Consider the following 19,602-nt stretch of genomic DNA (forward strand, 5'->3'; position numbering starts at 1 on the left):
AAATTATGTTGGGAATGGTTTTAGAAATTTAATATGTGAATAAAATATGTAAGTAAGGCAGTCTGATTTGGGGGTTAGAGGTGTGGGTTATTAATGGAACATAGTGATTCTATACAGACTATTTAAAATAGAGTCACTGCTAAGAGATGATGGTTATTAGAAATAAGAATAAACTGAGTACAATGCTGTAGTGCAATTAGAAATTGGAAAAATACTCCTGATATACATTCTCTACTTGAGCGAACTTAAGCAGGCCGTCAAACTTAAAGACTACATTTCCCATAAACCATTTCTAAGGTAAGTCACATCGAAAGAGTTAATTGTTTACGCGAGAGTTTCCAGTACACCGAGAATGCGGAGGTTCATGGAGGCTATCAAACTCCATTTCCCAAGATGCACTCCGAGAAGGTTTCACAGTATAAATGGCTAATGAAGTTTCGCGAGATTTCGAAGGAAGTGAAGTAGAAGCCATTACTGTCAAGGAACTACTTTAATAAGACACATCTGCTAAAGAATGTTTGGGGTTTCTCCCGTGTTTGGTCGGGACCCTTCTGTTCCCCGAAGCGTTCTGAAGCATTCGGGGCCTTTAGGTGAACTTCTAGTTCTTCCGCCTTAGCTGCGGAGACTTCCGCTTCCTGCATTCCACCCTCTGGTAAGCTCATGCTTCATCACTTAACCCTTTAGCTCCAGGAAGCAGAGGGCAGTGGTGGGGATGAGGACACCAGAAACCTTAGGAGGCGTGCCTTTTGGTCCCCATAGCTGGCGACCGAGGAGAACTTGGATTAGAACACTTCATAGGTGATAAAAGGAGTTTCTGCTTACCTGGCTTAAAAATATGTAGAACAGGATGTTCTTGGGTGACGAAAGGACAGGAATGCTCTTAGCATGGATTTTCTTTCTAAAACTATCATCCTATGCACACTTTCTTCTTGTTATCATTAATTTCTTCCTATTATTGTTAAATCATCAACTACTTTATGCGTTTGTTAGCTGGCAATCCTCGTGTTTATAAATTACTTGTAAAAGTGGTTTTAATTCAATTTAACATACTGCTAATTTAATTCAGAAGTTAGTGTATTCGCTAATGTTCTGCCTTGAACTTTTCCCATAATATTTTCCATGTTTTGTTTTAAATGAAGACCACAATTTTCATGCTTAACCATACAATTAAAAAGATAGCAATAGTTATATTCTTTGTAGAGGCCAAATTTTTGTTTGTAGTCTGTGAGGTGACAGTAGTATCGGTAAATAATAAACATGACTTTAGAGATCAGTGATAATGGTTACACAATAATGAACATACTGGGTGCCAGTGAAATTGTACACTTTAAATAAAATCACAATTTCTATGTTACGAAAAAATTAAAAATATGACCATTTAGGAAATTTATAAGTTAGATTATGGTGGAGATCATTAAGTCTTAAAGACTTGGGTGTTCTTTTTATAGTGCTTATTTTTCTCTCCCCTATAATCAACTATATGGATTTCACTGTTTCCCAAATACATATTACACTATTATGTATCTTAATAAAATCATTTTTCTACTGATGCAAGTATACTATTGATGTAATTTAACTGTTTCTAAGTATCTTGAATGCAAAAAATAGTCATTGCTTTTCAATAGTGTCACACCTTATATTTTAAAATGAGATTATAAAACTCATATACTGGATTTCTCTTTCCAAGGTATGTTGGATCTGTATCTAAATCTTAGAATATTGACATTTTTATGCCATTGAATTTTATAGTTAATCTGTTTCTATTTCTGAGAACCTTGACTTTCAGTGTGCAATTACATTTTCTGTTAATCTGTTATACTTTATGAATTTGAGATCAAGATTCTTTCTACAATATATATTTCTACTAATTTAGTACACTATTTGGATGTTATTCATAGGTAGTTCTGTCACCTGAATAAAATAAGTAAATATGTATGCTTCTTTTGAATTATACACAGTTGTTGCATCTTGGTCTGGATGGAGACTTGAAATATCGATAATGAACTTGTCTAGTGTCTAGGCGGTCCTGCTTTCCTTCTGACTCCCCAGTGCTGGAATTTTTCTTTCTATTTTTATGTCAAGAAACTTATCTTTTTCTGGAGGTGATTTGCTTTGTTTGTTTGTTTGGTCCTTTTTTTTTTTTTTTTTCTTTTCTTTTTTTCGGAGCTGGGATCGAACCCAGGGTCTTGTGCTTGCTAGGCAAGCGCTCTACCGCTGAGTTAAATCCCCAACCCCGTTGTTTGGTCCTTTTAATTGTTGTTGTTCACTTGTTTTTATTCTTTTTGTCCTCTGAGTTGCTGTACTCTTCCACCAAGTGTTTTCCTTTTTTCTGTTCTTTTTTTCCCCACTGTCTGATGTGCTGATGAATTGAGATAACTTGTGCTTGACCAATATAATGCTGGTATATTAAATGAATAAGCAAATAATGGAGTTTTGTTTTGTATTCTTTTGTTATTCAAGAATAATAGAATTAAGATAACTGACTTTTCAGTGGTAATTAGGTTTAGAAAGGATACATTCTCTTGACATTAGGGAGTTTTTGCTGAGTTTGCTAATTGTGTGTGTGTGTGTGTGTGTGTGTGTGTGTGTGTGTGTGTTACTATAAGTTTTTCTTTTCTATTACAGGCTCATGCCAGCTATCTTCCCAAAATGTGTCAGAGGTTTTTTGTCATCTAAATTCTTGGATATTTGGGTCAGAATATCACTGGACATGTTTGCGGACCCCTATAATTTCAGTATTTAGGAAGTAGAAGCAGGAGGATCAGGAGTTCAAGACCAGTGTATACTGTATGCGTGTCTAGTTATAGGCCAACCTGGGCTGCATGAGACCCTATCTGATAAGAACTATAAAAGGAGTTCAGTAAAATGACTCAATGGATGAAATCATTTACAGAGTAGTTCTGACTAACAACCTGACCACACACATCAAATCCCACCATTCCTTTAAGGAAAATGGAGGCTTGCACAGTAGAATATCAACTAGAAGCAAGTGGGATGGTGGGGGAGGAGGCATGCAACTGTCCTAGGAAGTACAGACACAGAAATAGGAGAGCAGCCTTGAATCAACAAGGTGGAAATCAACAGACCTGACTCTCAAGGGTTACTCTCTGACCTTCTTGTGTGTGCCCAGACACGTGTACACACGTTTTTGTTTTAAAAGTACAGTCTCACTTTATAGCCTTCCAATCTTACTGCTTCAGAGGCCAGAGTGTGTGCTTGTATTAAAGGGTTTTGTCATCTTGCCCAGCTCCAGAAAATTTTATTTAAAGCTGTACTTGAGTTCATGGAGGATTATGTTGCATCCATCTTTTCTATTTTGTTATGGTAAACATTTCTTTAGGAAGTTAGTATTTCCTCATAATCCTCAAGTTATATAATTAATATTTATTCACTATGACTTATGTCTTAATATGTCCTACATATTCTTAATATTTATATACTTAATCTTTTTTTTAAATTTCAACAGGATCTCACAATGTAGTCCAGACTGGCTTTTCAAACTTAAAATTTTTATGTTCTGACTTTCTTCTGTCCTGGGATTATAGGTGCGTATGTACCATGCCTGGTTTAGATATTATTTATTTATTTATTTATTTAGAACAAAACCATCCGGTCTTTACCTGTTTTATTTAGATAGTCCCTTTTCTATTATGTATTAGCTGAGAGTTCTACATCTTCATCTGAAGGCTCCTAGTAGAAGGTTGACTTCTAGGCAGCTAGGGTGAGGGTCGTATATCCCACATCCACAGTATCACACCTACTCCAACAGAGCCACACCTTTTAATAGTTCCTAGGTCAACATATATAAACCGTAACTCTCAGTCAAGTATAGCTTGCCATATGGTTATCATATATAATGGCTCCTTTGATATGTGTATAGAGGTTTCTAATGAATTTCCTTCCTCAACATTTTGTTGGAAATAAATCTCACTCTTCCCTTCTAGCTCCTGGGACATGGGCTAGATAGCAGAGCTATATTGAAATATTTGTATGTATTTACTGAGAATGAAACTCATATTGTTTCCAAGTAATACTGGAGAAATGGATCTAAATAGTAGTGGAATTGCAGAGGCAATAATATATATTGTTTTGTGTATGTTTATATCCTGAATACTAGTTGAAATAAGGACAGGCCCAATTAAAATGCTGCTTTGTTCATAATAGTTGCAATTATATATGAGTGCCCTGCCTGCCACTGTGTTGTGAAGTCATATATGGAAATAAAGTTGAACTTTCTAAGAATTACAGCACAGAAACAAAACCAAATTTGAATCATAAACTTGACAGCCTACGTATAACTTCTGCCTTTGTGAGAAGAAAGGCAGAGACTAGCGTAAGTTCTATTAAGTTCCAGGTGCCAGTTCAGGGAAGCCCTTCCTTGGGACCAACACTTGATGACCCATATCTGTTTGAGTTAAGCACTCTAGTGAAAGGAACCTAAGTAGTGGCTGGAATAGTAACAGCCACTCCTTGTTAGCCCATTGCTTTCTATAGTCCAAGTCATAATGAGAAAAATGTGTCTGCATAGTAGTGGAATTGAGGAAACAATACACAGGGGTAATACTCACTGTGTTACAAGGTGGGCGCCATAGAATCCAACATCTGGTATCTCTGAAAATTCTGTATCCCACTTCATCTATGGTGCTGTCCTTCTGATTACCACTGTATTATATTGTGGATCTTGCAGAAAACTTCAGAACTAATATTTACTGTGCTTCAAACAGTTGATCTCTGCTGCATCTGTATGTGAGATCACCAGTTTGTGACCTTCATCCAAAACTTGTATATAGGGGCATTCTCTCTGCTTGAACTACCTGGGAAATTATTTGCTCCATGAAGTAGATGGCAAGGCTTAAGGTGCTAAACTGTAAGGCTGTCTTAGCACCATATTTGCTGTTGATATCACATAACCTTTAAGAATATTTCCAACCCTTTAAATTCTTTATAGGTCTTTTCTTTGTAATGCTTGCAAGGCGCTTGCCTCATAGAAAGTATCTTGCTGTAAGAGTAAATGCGTATTGACTTCTGTTTATTTGTTGCTTGAATCACTGTTTACTTTTCTGTTATGAGTTATCACTCCAGCTTAAGGACAACAAACAGAGCAGAGAGGCGAAAACCTTACTTGGAGTGTATTGTATGATTAGAAATGTAGAGAAAGAACTAACCAAGTAAGCTGTGTAGGACGTTGGACATATGGCATCCTAATTTCATTACTGTAGCTGTGATAAGTACTCTAACAAAAAGCATCATAAAGGAAGAAAGGCTGTGCAGAGAAGACACAGGCCGCAGTGCAAGGCAGCTAGCCTCATGATATTCAGAGCCACGAGCAGAGGAAAAAGAATACATCCATGCTGCCTGCTTACCTGCTTCTTATTACTCAGCTAGCTCCTTACACCCTCACACAGCTCATTGCCCAGTGTGCGAAATGGTGCTGCCACAGCGACCTGTGTCAACTAGGAGTTGAGCTAGTTTCCCTGTGCTTGACCACAGGCCTGTCTGGGCTTGACAATTCAATTGAGACTCTCTCCCAGGTGACTATTAATTTTGTGGAAATGGGACATTTTAAATTAGCCATTATAGACAGCAATGCCTACTGACCTTTGTGTGTGTGTGTGTGTGTGTGTGTGTGTGTGTGTGTGTGTGTGTGTGTAGCTCCTTGGAGATAGCAACAACAAGAGGCTAGCTCTGACCAGTTTTCTGTGAGGATTTGTAGGCAAAAGCGTAGAAGAAAGAATGCATTGTTCCTTCATTGCTCAAAGTGGCCATAGGTTTAACTGATTTCAGGAACCAAAATATATTGCTGGGTAAATCAAAATATTCACTCTGTAGCAGATTGAATTTGGAATAATGTTGCAGGAGTTAGGGTCAGACCCTGGATCCTGTCAGCCTTAGCAGAGTAGGTTTGGTAACCATTCTCAATAAGGCAATTAAAAAGATCAAAGTGAAGATTAGGGAAAGGATATTCATTCAATGAGTCCTCAATGGAAAAAAGAAAGCCTAATGATTCTTCAAGTCCTGCTGGTGCTGACATGAAGTTTCAGCTTGAGCAGAGGGGGAGAGTATGTATACTTAGCAGTTGCAGTGAATGTATAGTGTCCCCTGCAATATGATCTGATAAATTATCAGAAACTTCTTCAAGTACTATAGGTTCCCCTCCCCCGCTGAGTGACACCAAACTTCAACCTATTCTTTTTCCAGTAAGATTCCTGGACATATTTTATTTTCTGGATTGAATTGTTTCAGCAGTCTGGTAGCAAAGAGAAGGGTATCAGGGCCCTTTAGAATATCTTCATTTCTGTGAGGATGATGACAGCAAGATTTGCAAGACTTTGTTTCATCCCCTCCTCTTTCTACTCATTACTCCTTCCCTTCCTTTATTGTGTAGTTTTGAGGCACAAACTCAGGCCCTCAGCGTGGCAGGAATACATTCTGCTACTAAACTGTATTGTTACCTCTAAATTCTGGTTTATTAGTTATTCAGGTCTACATTTGTTGATTTGTAATAATATATAGCCCGTTATAACTTACTAAATAATATTTGTGGGTGGGGGAGAAATGTAGATGAAAAATGGAATATCTTGGAAGCAAGAGATAGGAAGTGCCAATGTCCTAAGTTGTGTGCATGTCTGGGGACATGGGACTCAGTCAAGAAGTCATTATATACTAGCATAAGTGAAGGACTGGGTAAGGGACATTATTCTGAGGAAAATATGACACTTTCAGAATGTTTGCAGCAAAGATTTGATGTTACATATATTTTATAAGCAAAGTTCATGGCAGCTTAGGAGATTGATTTTGGTTTAGGAGATTTGGGTTGATTTGCTGAGGGGGTGAAGTCTGAGATCAAAGCAGTTATAGTGTAGATGCTGAGGAATAGCCAGAATTTTTCAGGTATTGAGTGTGAAGTGACAGGATTTGATCATTTGAATGAAAAATGGAGGAAATTGCTCCATTCTTTAAGACACGGACTGGTATTAAATGCAGAGTTTGTTTTGGTTAGACGGGTTGGTCAATAAGACCCAAAGATCCCAATATTGTCCTGCTTTCTCTTTTCCTGTGATATGGCCGTGGACTTGACCTGTCATGGCCAGTGTTTGATGTGGGTGATGTGATCGGAAATCATGTCTTTATGTGTGCCTGGCAAGTGTTTTACCATCTCCCCAGCTACTTCTTTTGCAGTGCTGAAGATTAAAGGTTTTACCCATTCCAGGAAAGGTTCTCTATCATTGAATTATGTCTTCCAGGCATACTCTTTCTTATTTTTCAAATTAATAGGTTAGTTATACATTTCTTTTATGCTTTTAACCATCTATTTTGTATTTCTTGCCTAGTTTGAATGATTCCAAAACTGTAGTTCATCAGCTTGGCAAGTCAAGTGTTTTTACTCATGTGTAAAAAATATGTACATAGCTGAAGGAGCTGCAAATCAAACGATTCCAGAAGATAGTTTCCCAACACTTAACAAAAGGGTTATATGTGTTTATAAATATTGGTCAAGCATTTTACTATCTAGAAATTCATTCAATGAGGAAAAAGAGTTATAGAATTTTAGCTGTAAGAAATTATTAGAGGTATAGTTTTTCTATTTGCAAAATGTAAAAAATTCAAATTACTGTAACATAGAATACAGAACATTTAGTAACATTGAAGGCTTGAGGATGGTTGGAGAAAATGGGCCAAGAAGAGTGTAAGAGCCAGAGAACAAGGACACTTGCTCCAATATTGTGTTTTCTTTTAGGAAAGGTGACGTGAACTAGAGGTGGATAGGGAGGAGGAGCTGTGGGGTACTGAGGGAGTGAATAGGTTCAAAATTCTCAAAGAATCAATAAAATGTTATTAAAAATGAGAAACCTCAAGGATGTTTTGTAAATACTTTTGTTGATTCTAAATGCCATTGTACTGCTTTTTTAACTTTCAGACAAGATTGCGATCCAGTTTCCAGTGGTGCTTATTGCTGACCCAAAGCAGAGTTTCTACGAGGTTGCCTATGCTTGGTGGAGTCAGGATCCAGGGAGAAAGAAAGGAAGCAGGTGTGCAATTGGCCATGGAGGATTTCAGTTCGAGGGTACCAGTCAGAACACCGTAAGATCCTCCACAGTGATCATAGTAGGCTCTTACAGCAAATGGGGATGCCACAGTCCCAGGGAAACTGATGGTTAGGGGAATCTTCACATAAGTCTTTTCCTTTGGTCCACACACTGAGGTGCTATATCGTACTCCATACAGACTAGAAAGGCTTGCTGCTTGGTTTCTCCTTGGCTTCACTCCAAGTGCCTTTATTGTTTGTTTTGTTTGAGAGCAAACAAATACATGTTTGAGATTGTTCTTGTCCTCTGTAAGGTTGTTGTGTCCATAATCTGCCTAACCACAGGGCTTGGCCACTGGGGAGCCAGGATGTAGGATGTTTAGCCGCATTTACCCCCCACAAGTTTTGGGCTGGGACGCCTGTGGGGTGGGAAGCTCAGTCTGAGGTGCGGGACAGCTGGTTCAGGGTAGGGGTGGGGGTTCCTAGGCCTGTGACTAGGTGAGGCAGAGTGACGGCCTACAGGCTAGATCTAGTCTTGAGGGTGGAGGAGGTCTCCTGCTGGTGGCTGCAGTGGCTTGAGCTTTGATCATGGCTGAGAGCAGAGAGGTCTCCTGCAGGAGATTAGACAATGTCTCTGTAGGTGAAGGCCTTCTGCATGGCTTTCATGGAGGATCCCGATGAAAAGATGGTTTTAAGGCATTTATTGTCAAGGCAGAAAGTGGATGTGAAGGACCATACCCCACTTCTCAGGGTGCACCTGAGATTAAATGCCTTTTGCAGGGAGGAGTGTCTGGGAAGGAAAGCTTATTGGCTAAGCCCTCCAAGCCTTTAGGTACCTCATTAAAATGGAGATATGTCTTGAGCCTAAGTGACCACAGGTCATATCCTATACATGTGGAGGGCTTGGAGTGTTGCCCTTTAGTGACTGATGGCCACAAATCTATGGGTGGTGGAGGCTAGTGATGGGGGCCTGGTGCCTGGGAATCAGGCAAAACTCCTATCATCCCTCCAGGGTCTCTGGGTTTTTGAGCCTTAACTCAACCAGGAACCAGGCTATCTTTCATGCTCTCACAGTTCTCCATTTATTTGCTTAAATTTTTTCATTTATCCTTTGTAAATTTCATATCATCCACCCATATCCTACTCATGTATTCAACCCTCCACTGCACACACACACACACACACACACACACACACACACACACACACACACAATGAAAAAATAATAAAAATTAACGGAAGAAAATTCTCTGTGGAAGCTGCAATGTGTCCCTAGGTGTGACACACAGTATACCTTTCTGCTCAAATAGCCTTACTTGCAAACGTTTATTGCAATGATTCATTGTTCTGTTTCGAAACCTCTGGCTTGTGCTATTCTTTCAATACTAGATTCTCACTGGGGCTCCTCTCAGATATCCTGCTGTTACCTTCTTCATGGATCCTGCAGCTTTAGTTCTGCAGGAGTGGCCCCTTTCCTGTGCTCCAGCAATTCATAGATAGGGTAGATGTTGGTGTGGCCCAACTCAAAGTCCTGGATCTGGGCCTGGGTCGGGGCTGTGTTGTTCATCCTACCAACTCAGGTATCACCAGGACCAGCTCTCCAGCAATGCTCAGAAGAGGTAACCAGCCCCCAACTCCCACCCCATCCTGCCCAGTGTTTCAACTTGTGAGAGACAGAGCCAACTCTAAGTCACAAGGGTCAGCTCTACACTATTGTGCTCCCCAGTTGAGTTGCAGGAGGCCTGCTCTCCAGAGAGCTCCAGATGTGCGTGTGTGTGTGTGTGTGTGTGTGTGTGTGTGTGTGTTTTATGTGTATATATATATATATATATATAAATATACATCCTTACAGTAGATGTATATTGATTGGTACTCAAAACTGGATTTTATGTCTACCATATTTATTCTTGATTACTCGTTAATAACATTTTTTTACTTGTTTCTTTATTTTTTGTGTTTTCAGATGTCTCATTATAAGGTGGTTTGTAATTCTCAATCCTCAAACCTTCTATGTACGAGAGGTTAGTGGAATGTATTACGAAGCTTGACTTCCTTTCTAAGTTTTGATTGCCACTTATTTTAATGAATTATGATTGGAAAGTCCATGCGTAATCCTTTTTTAATGTGTAAATATTGGCAAATAATTTCTACAAGAAAATGTCTACAAATAATCCAAACTCTAGTACAGTCCATACCACACAAAAGCTACTTAGCATGAATGCATATTTTTTCATAATGTCCAAAAATGAATCATGCATATATGATAAAACTTTAAAAAACAGAAGAATCAGAGTTTAGAGTAGTGGTTTTCACTGAGGCTGTCCCAGTGGAATTGTGGACATGTGCATAGTTGAGTACAATATATACTTTATCTATTTGTTAGTTAGAATCTATTCTTTAGGTGTTTCTTCCCATGTCTAGCTCATATCTTACATCCTCAACTATTTTTAAGTTTAGACCTCTCTGTTTATCTCTCTTCTCAGGGTATTCCAAGTGCTTTAGCATTTAGGTAGATACCCCTCTCTGTCTCTATGAAGTATCGGTGTGAAATAAAATTTACAATAATTGCACAAGTATTGGAGTAGGTGATGCTTTTCATGAATATGTGTAAAATTTTAAAAGTCGTATTTTCAGTGTGAATCCCTTATGAAATATCAGGTTAATTTAGTATCTTTTGTTTGTTTGTTTGCCACTGTGTTATCAAATCAGGTAGGAAAGAGTTAAAGAAATTTAGGAAAATTTGAGGGCAATGAGGTAGTTCAGCAGGTTAGGTAACTTGCATGTGCCTAAAGATCTGAGTTGGATTCCTAGAGTCCACATGGAGGAAGGAAAGAACAACACGCACCTACAAAAGATTAAGTGGTGTGCTTTTGTCCTGTTTTGATATATAGGTCCCAAAATGAGGCCATAAATTTGAAAGAAGAATGGGGATTTAACAGGAGGGATTGTAGGGAGGGAGGAATGATGTAATTATATTAATATTTCAAAAAATTTTAAATTCTAATATTCAATTACAATCGGATATATCATCAGGTTGGCATGATAAATATCTAGTAGGGAATTCATGCTTAAGTCATTATTTCTTCTAACATTTGTAGTAGTTCTTAAAATGTTAAAAACATTTCCTTTTAGGTTTTGAAATGTGTAATCTTTTTATTGCATTGTCTAATTATTCTCCTGTGCAATAGGATCTTTTTATTTACATTTCAAATGTTACCCCCTTTATTGGTTTCCTGTCCATAACTACCCTGTCTCATCCCCCACCCCCCTTTTTCTATGAAGGTGTTCCCCCACACAACCACCCACACCTTCCCACCTCCCTGCTCTGACATTCACCTACACTGGGGCATTGAGCCTTGTCAGGACCAACAGTTTCTCCTCCCACTGATGTCCAACAAGGCCATCCTCTGCTACATATGCAGCTGGAGTCATAGGTCTGTCTGTGTATACTCTTTGGATGGTGGTTTAGTCCTGGGGAGCTCTGGTTGGTTGCTATTGTTGTTCTTGTGGGGTTGCAAGGCCCTTCAGTTCGTTCAATCCTTTCTCTAACTCCTCCAATGGGGACCCTGTTCTCAGTTCAATGGTTGGCTACAAGCATCGTCTTCTGTATTTGTCATGTACTAGCAGAGCCTTTTAGGAGACAGCTATATTAGACTCCTACCAGCATGCACTTATTGGCATGAGCAATATTGTCTGGGTTTGATGGTTGTATGTATGTGGGCTGGATACCCAGGTGGGGCAGTCTCTGGTTGGCCTGTCCTTCAGTCTCTGCTCCAAGTGTTGTCTCCTTATTTCCTCTTGAGATTATTTTGTTCCACCTTCTACAAAGGACTGAAGCATCCATACTTCGCTCCTCCTTCTTCTTGAGCTTCCTGTGTTCTATGGATTGTATCTTGGGAAATCTGAGCATTTTGAGCTAATATCCATTTATCAATGAGTGCATACCATGTGTGTTGTTTGGTGATTGGGTTACTTCACTCAGGATGATATTTTCTAGTTCCATCCATTTCCTTATGGATTTCATGAAATCAATTGTTTTTGATAGCTGAGTAGTACTCCACTGTGTAAATGTACCACATTTTCTGTATTGATTCCTCTGTTGAAGGACATCTGGGTTCTTTCTAGCCTCTGGCTATTATAAATAAGGTTGCTATGAACATAGTGGAGCATATGTCCTTGTTATATGATGGGCACCTTTTGGATATATGCCCAGGAGTGGTATAGCTGAGTCCTCAGTTTACTAACTATGTCCAGTTTTCTGACGGAGCTCCAGATTGATTTCTAGAGTGGTTGTATCAGATTGCAATCCCACCAAAAAAGAAGTACTGTTCCTCTTTCTCCACATCATCACCAGCATCTGTTCTCACCTGAGTTTTTTATCTTTGCCATTCTGACTGGTGTGAGGTAGAATCTCAGGGTTGTTTTGATTTGCATTTCCTTAACGACTAAAGATGTTGAACATTTCTTTAGATACTCCTTAACCATTCCATAATCCTCAGCTGAGAATTCTTTGTTTAGCTCTAAACCGTATTTTTTAAATACAGTTATTTGATTCTCTGGAGTCTTACTTCTTGAGTTCTTTGTATATACTGGATATTAGCCATCTATCAGATGTAGGATTGGTAAAGATCTTTTCACAATCTGTTGGTTGCCATTTTGTCTTAATGACAGTGTCCTTTGCCTTATAGAAGCTTTGCAATTTTATGAAGTCTCATTTGTTGATTATTGATCTTAGAGCATAAGCCATTACTGTTCTGTTCTGGAAATTTTCCCCAATGTGCTCAATGCTCTTCCCCACTTTTTCTTCTATTAGTTTGAGTGTATTTGGTTTGATGTGGAGATCCTTGGTCCACTTGGACTTGAGCTTTATACAGGGTGATAAGAATGGATCAATTTGGATTCTTCTACATGTTGACCTCCAGTTGAACCAGCACCATTTGTTGAAAGTACTATCAACACTTTTATAGTGGATAGTTTTAGCTCCTTTGTCAAAGATCAAGTGACCATAGGTGTGTGGGTTCATTTCTATTCCATTCATCTACCTGCCTGTCTCTGTGCCTATACCATGCAGTTTTCATCACTATTGCTCTGTAATATAGCTTGAGGTCAGGGATGGTGATTCCCCCAGAATTTCTTTTATTGTTGAGGATAGTTTTCAATATCCTGTGTTTTTTGTTCTTCCAAACAAATTTGCAAATTGCTCTTTCTAACTCTATGAAGAATTGAGTTAGAATTTTGATGGGAATTGCATTGAATCTGAAGATCGTTTTTGGCAAAATGACCACTTTTATAATTTATCCCTCCAGTCCATGAGCACGGGAGATCTTTCCATGTTCTGGGATCTCCTTCAATTTCTTTCTTCAGAGACTTGAAGTTCTTGTCATACAGATCTTTCATTTGCTTGGTTAGAGTCACCCCATTTTATATGATGTGTGACCATTTTGATGGGTTTCATTTCCCTAATTTCTTTCTCAGCCTGTTTATCCCTTTAATAGAGGAAGGTTACTGATTTCTTTGAATTAATTTTATATCCACCCACTTTGCTGAAGTTGTTTCTCGGATTTAGGAGTTCTATGGTAGAATCTCGGGGGTCACTTAAGTATACTATCATATCATCTGCAAATAGTGATATTTTGACTTCTTCCTTTCCAATTGGTATCCCTTTGACCTCCTTTTGTTGTCCCATTGCTTTGACTAGGACTTCAATTACTATATTGAATAGGTAAGGAGAGAGTGGGCAACCTTGTGTGCTTCCTGATTTTAGTGGGATTGTTTCAAGATTCTCTCAATTTAATTTGATATTGGCTACTGGTTTGCTGTATATTGCTTTTACTATGTTTGGTTATGAGCCTTGAATCCCTGATCTTTCTAAGACTTGTATCATGAAGTGGTATTGAATTTTGTCAAATGCTTTCTCAGCACTTAATGAGATGATCATGTGTTTTTGCCCCACTTTGAGTTTGTTTATATAATGGATGACATTGATGGATTTCCATATATTGAACCATACCTGCATCCCTTGGATGAAACCTACTTGATCATGATGGGTGATCATTTTGATGTGTTCTTGGATTCAGTTTGTGAGAATTTTATTGAGTATTTTTGCATAGATATTCATGGGGGAAATTGGTCTGAAGTTTTCTTTCTTGAATGGGTCTTTGTGTGGTTTAGGTATAAGCATAATTGTGGCTTCATAGAAGGAATTGGGTAGTGTTCCTTCTGTTTCTATGTTGTGGGATCATTTAGACAGTGTTGGTATTAGGTCTTCTATGAAGATATGATAGAATTCTCCAGTAAGCCATTTGGTCCTAGGGTTTTTTTGGTTGGGAAACTTTTAATACTGCTTCTATTTCTTTAGGAGTTATTGGACTGTTTAGATGGTTTATCTGATCCTGATTTAACTTTGGTATCTAGTATCTGTCTAGAAAATTGTTCATTTCATTCAGATTTTCCAGTTTTGTTAACTAAATGTCCCATAAACAACCTGGAGTAAAATTGTTTTCTAGCCTTTTACTCTGATGTAGTAACTGTCTTTGTCACTGAGGTGTGTTTCTTGTATGCAGCAAACTGCTTCGTCCTCTTTCCATATCCAGTCTGTTAGTCTGTCTTTTTATTGGGGAATTGAGTCCCTTGATGTTTAGAGATAGTGAGGCATAGTTATTGTTCTTTTCTGTTATTTTTGTTTCTACAGGTGGAATTATGTTTGTGTGGCTATCTTCTCAAGGGTTTCTTGTAAGAAGATTCTTTTCTTGCTTTTTCTAGGATGTGGTTTCCCTCCTTGTGTTGGAGTTTTACATCTATTATCCTTTGAAGGGATGGGTTTGAGGAAAGATACTGTGTAAATTTGGTTTTCTTGTGGAATATCTTGGTTTCTCTATCTATGTTAATTGAGAGTATTGCTGGATATAGTATCCTGGGTTGGTATTTGTGTTCTCTTAGGGTCTGTATGACATCTGTCCAGGATCTTTGGGCTTTCACAGTCTCTGGTGAGAAGTCTGGGGTAGTTTTGATAGGTCTGCCTTTATATGTTAAATGACCTTTATCTCTTACTGCTTTTAATATTCTCTCCTTGTTTTGTACATATGGTGTTTTGACTATTATGTGACGGGAGGTTTTTCTTTTCTGTTCCAATCTATTTGGAGTTCTGTAGGCTTTTTGTATGTTTATGGGTATCTCTTTCCTCAGGTTAGGGAAGTTTTCTTCTATAATTTTGTTTAGATATTTAGTGGCCCTTTAAGTTGGGAATCTTCACTCTCTTCTCTACATTTTATCCTTAGACTTGATCTCATTGTGTCCTGGATTTCCTAGATATTTTGGGTTTAGGAACTTGTTGTGTTTTGCATTTTCATTGGTGGTTGAATCAATGTTTCCTATCCTATCCTCTGCTCCTCAGATTCTCTCTTCTAATCTTCTGTATTCGGTTGGTAATGCTTGTGTCTATGGCTCCTGATCTCTTTCCTAGGTTTTCTATCTCCAAGTTTGTCTCCCTTATTGTTTCTATTTCCATTTTTAGATCCTGGATGGTTTTGTTCACTTCCTTCACCTGTTTGGTTGTGTTTTCCTGTAATTCTTCAAGGGATTTTTGTGTTTCCTCTTGAAAGGCTTCTACCTGTTTACCTGTGTTGTCCTGTATTTCTTTAAGGGAGTTATTTATATCCTTCTTAAAGTCCTCTAATATCATCATGGGTTGTGATTTTAAGTCAAAATCTTGCTTTTCTTGTGTGTTGTGGTATCCAGGGCTTGCTGTGGTGGGTGATGATGCTATGTGGGCTTGGTTTCTGTTGTTTAGGTTCTTACCTTGCCTCTCACCATCTGCTTATCTCTGGTGTTATCTGGTCTTGCTGTCTATGACAGTGGCTTTACCCTCCTGTAAGCCTGTGTGTCAGCACTCCTAGAGACCGGCTTTCTCCCTACCTTGAAGGGAACAGAGAGTTGTGGCACAGGGTCAGCTTTGGGCTCATGCAGAAACTGGAAGGATCCTATCTCAGACTGCTCCTCAGTTCCTGTGTCTAGAGGGCTCCAGGCGGGTTCCTCTTGGGCCAGGAATCTGAGCAGAAGAGGTGTTCTCTCCTTTCCTCTCAGGATTGTCTGCATTTCTAAGAATCCAGCTCTCTCCCAACATGATTGGGTTATGGAGAGCTGTGGCGCAGGTTTAGCTCCTGACACAGGTGGAAACCCGAAAGTTGCTATAGGGTTTAACACTTTAAAGTGCTGAGATAAAATAAATGATTGGAGGTATAGCTCAGAAGTAAAGAGCAATTGGTGTTGCAGACGACTTTTCATGGCACCTTTATGACAGTTCACAATATGACCTTGTCTTTCATTCTCTATATGCACCAGGAACACGCATGATGCATATACATACACACAGGCAAAATACATAAAATCATTTTAATTGGTGTGAAATAAAACAAAACTTTCCCTTATTGATCAATTCAGTGATGATCCATACATTCATAGTGCACTTCATTCCCTCTGTGTAACTCTTGAACTTTTCTTTAACTTCAAACTGAAACTGAGAATCCCTCAATTCTTTTCTCCATAGTCCCTGGCAAAAGCATTCTGTTCTTTGCCTTCATGAATGAATCTGACTTCTTGAATCTCATGTAAGTGAAATCACATATCTGCCCTTCTTTGTTGTGGTATTTTCTTTTAGCACATTGTTTTCATTATTTATATGTATCGTAGCATGTTTCAGAACTTCATTCCTTTTAAGGCTGGTTATTATTCCTTATATTTGCTTGTCCATACTTCTTGCTAACTCTTATAAACTGTTTGCTTCTCCCTTTATTTTCTTCTTTGTTCCTCTCTTTTCCTCTGTCTCTCTTTCCTTATCTTACTTGCTTTCTCTTTCTCCTCCTGCCTGCACTCCCTCAATATCTGGTACTACGCACACAATTACCAAAACCCTTCAAGGCTGTTGAAGTTAATCTTTATGATTATATTCATGGTGTCCAATTCATCCATAAAAATTTTTGATTAGTTTGTTTATTTGTTGTTTTTATTGTTTTTAAGTCAAGACCATTTTTTCTGTCTGTATTGAAAATAAAGTTCAACCCACTTTTTAAATTAAAAGTTCTAAAACAGGGATTCTAATGGTTCTTTGATACTGAATTGTTTTGTGCCCTTATTGAAAATTGTTTGTTTACCCATGCCAGAGTTCTTCCTAGCTTATGGTTTTGACGTTCCTGTGTCTACTTTAGTTATTTTCCATACTGTGGAAGTCTGGATTTATGATTTTTTTAAGTTTTACCTAACTTTAATTATTGTTGTTAGAGTTCTTTATTTTTTGCTGTCACTCTTTTTTTTTTTAATAATAATTATTTAATTTTTCCCCTCTCTTTTTTCCCCCATTTAGCATTTGGTCTGCTGAGGCCTATGCTTAAGAGTAGTTTGCTTTTCCAGTGAGACACCATTGGAGAAAACTGGTTTTCATATGTAAGCAGTTATCACTTGATGATATCGTCTGGGTTAGGGACTGGACTTATGTGCACTTTTCCTTTTAGTTCTGTTTCCAGTTTTTTGCAATTCTGAATAGAGCAGCGCTGAACATGGTTGAGTATGTCTCTATAATAGGATAAAGCGTCTTTTGGATATATACCCATGACTGATATAGATGGATCTCAAAATAGATCTACTTCCAGCTTCCTGAGAAACCGCCCCATGGATTTCCATCATTGCTATATACGCTTGATTCCCCTGAGCAATGGATGAGTGTCCCCCTTACTCCACATTCGCATCAGCATGAGCATTCATTTGTTTTATTGATTTGGGTATTCTGGCTAGTGTATGGTGAACTCTTAAAGTTGGTTTGATTTATATTTCCTTGGTGACTAACAATATTGAACATCCTTTAAATGCTTCTCAGTCATTTGTGTGTCCTCTTTTGAAAATTCTTTGTTTATATCTGTACTCTACTTTTAAATAGGGTTATTTGTTTTCTTGATGCCCAGTTTTTTAAGTTTTTTTAATATAGTTTAGATATTAGCTCTCTATCAGAAATATAGTTGGCAAAAATCTTTTCCTATTCTGTGACCTCCTACTTTCTCCAAATGATAGTGTCCTTTGTCTTACACAAACTTTTCAGTTTCATGTGGTTCCATTTATTAATTGTTCGTTCTGGGTCTTCGATTCAGTTCCATTGATCAATCTTGTCTATTATTGCTTCTGCAATTGTTTTGTTCAGAAAGTTTTTTTTCTCATGCCAGTGAGTTCAACTCTTCTCTGTGTTCTCTACCACCAGATTCAGTATATCTGGTTGAGGTCTTTGATCGATGTGGAGTGGAGTTTTTTGCAAAGTGAAAAGTTTCTATCTATTTGGAGTCTTTTTACATGCAGCCACTGAGTTTGACCAGCATCATTAATTGAAGGTGCTACATTTTTTCCAATTTTTTTCTTCAAAAATCAGTTGCTCATTGGTGTATGGACTTATAACTGGATGTTAAATGAGATTCCATTTATCATCATGCCTGCTTTAATGTTAAATCATGCTGTTTTTATAGCTATATTTCTGTAATACAATTTGAAAATTGGTGATGATAATACTTCCCGCAGTTCTTTTATTATTCAGAATATTTTATATTCAAAATCCAATGTGTGTGTATGTATATATGTGTGTGTGTGTGTGTGTATATATATATATAAATATGTATATGTATATATATATATATGCCATTGTAAAAGGTATTGCTTTCCTGATTTTTTCACAGTTCATTTTTATAGTGTATAGAAGGGCTACTGATTTTTGCATAGTGATTCTGTATCTTGCTGCTTTACTAAAAGTATATATATCAGATATAGCAGTTTTTAAGATCACTTATATATATATATATATAATCTAATATCTATGATTTAAAATCCATAGACTGTCTTTTTCCATTTATATTCATTTGTTCTCTATCAATTGTATTATTGTTCTAGCTAAAACTTCAAGTGTATTGAATAGGTATGCATACAGTGGTCACTTTTGCTTTGTTCCTTATGTTAGTATAAGTGCTTTGTATTTCTCTTCATTTAGGTTAATAATCTGTCTGATTATGAATCAAGAGGAAATGTCAAGACACCAAATTCAGTGTTCTCACTAAGTATGAGAGACAGCCTTTGAAGATCCCCCTTGTGGCAGTTGTCAGCTTGGAAAAGCAGTGCTTCTTCAAGTACTCCCACATTCAGCTAAGGTTACTGTGCCCCACAAATGGCTACCATCTGTCTGTCTCCCAAGTTTGGTAAGTTCTTATGTTCTTACTTTCAGTAAATGAACTTTTATGGTTCCTACCACTCGTAAGATAGAGAAGATACATATATGTAAGCTGTTGAGCCAGGATGAGTGAGCTGAGCAGTGTTAGTCTATGTTATTGACTAAGGGCATGTGTGCATTTGAGGCAAAGAAAAACGTGTATAGTTGTATACATAGAGAATAAGGTAAAGGTGAAGGATAACCTTATATGATCTGTTGTTTTCATAAAATTGAGAAAGGCATCAGCTTTACTTCTTAGGGCTTCAGTTTCCTCACTCAGAAACAGAGACTGACTGTGTAGAGGTTGAATATCCCTCAATCTGAAACCCATATCTGAAACTTT

General features: G+C 37.9%; 1 protein-coding gene across 1 annotated transcript in view; it reads left to right on the forward strand.

Moving 5' to 3' along the window:
* The first annotated feature begins 460 nt into the window (after positions 1–460).
* The window catches only part of Zfp317 (zinc finger protein 317), a 37,503-nt gene continuing 18,361 nt past the window's right edge, over positions 461–19,602 (forward strand). The window contains 5 exon segments of the mRNA NM_001134634.2: positions 461–652; positions 3,467–3,545; positions 7,919–8,030; positions 9,990–10,047; positions 19,044–19,248. Coding sequence (NP_001128106.2) covers positions 19,218–19,248 — 31 coding nt within the window. The 5' untranslated portion in view covers positions 461–652; positions 3,467–3,545; positions 7,919–8,030; positions 9,990–10,047; positions 19,044–19,217.

This window comes from Rattus norvegicus, chromosome 8 (assembly GCF_021556685.1).
Source record: "Rattus norvegicus strain SHRSP/BbbUtx chromosome 8, alternate assembly SHRSP_T2T, whole genome shotgun sequence".
In the NCBI taxonomy this organism is placed as follows: domain Eukaryota; kingdom Metazoa; phylum Chordata; class Mammalia; order Rodentia; family Muridae; genus Rattus; species Rattus norvegicus.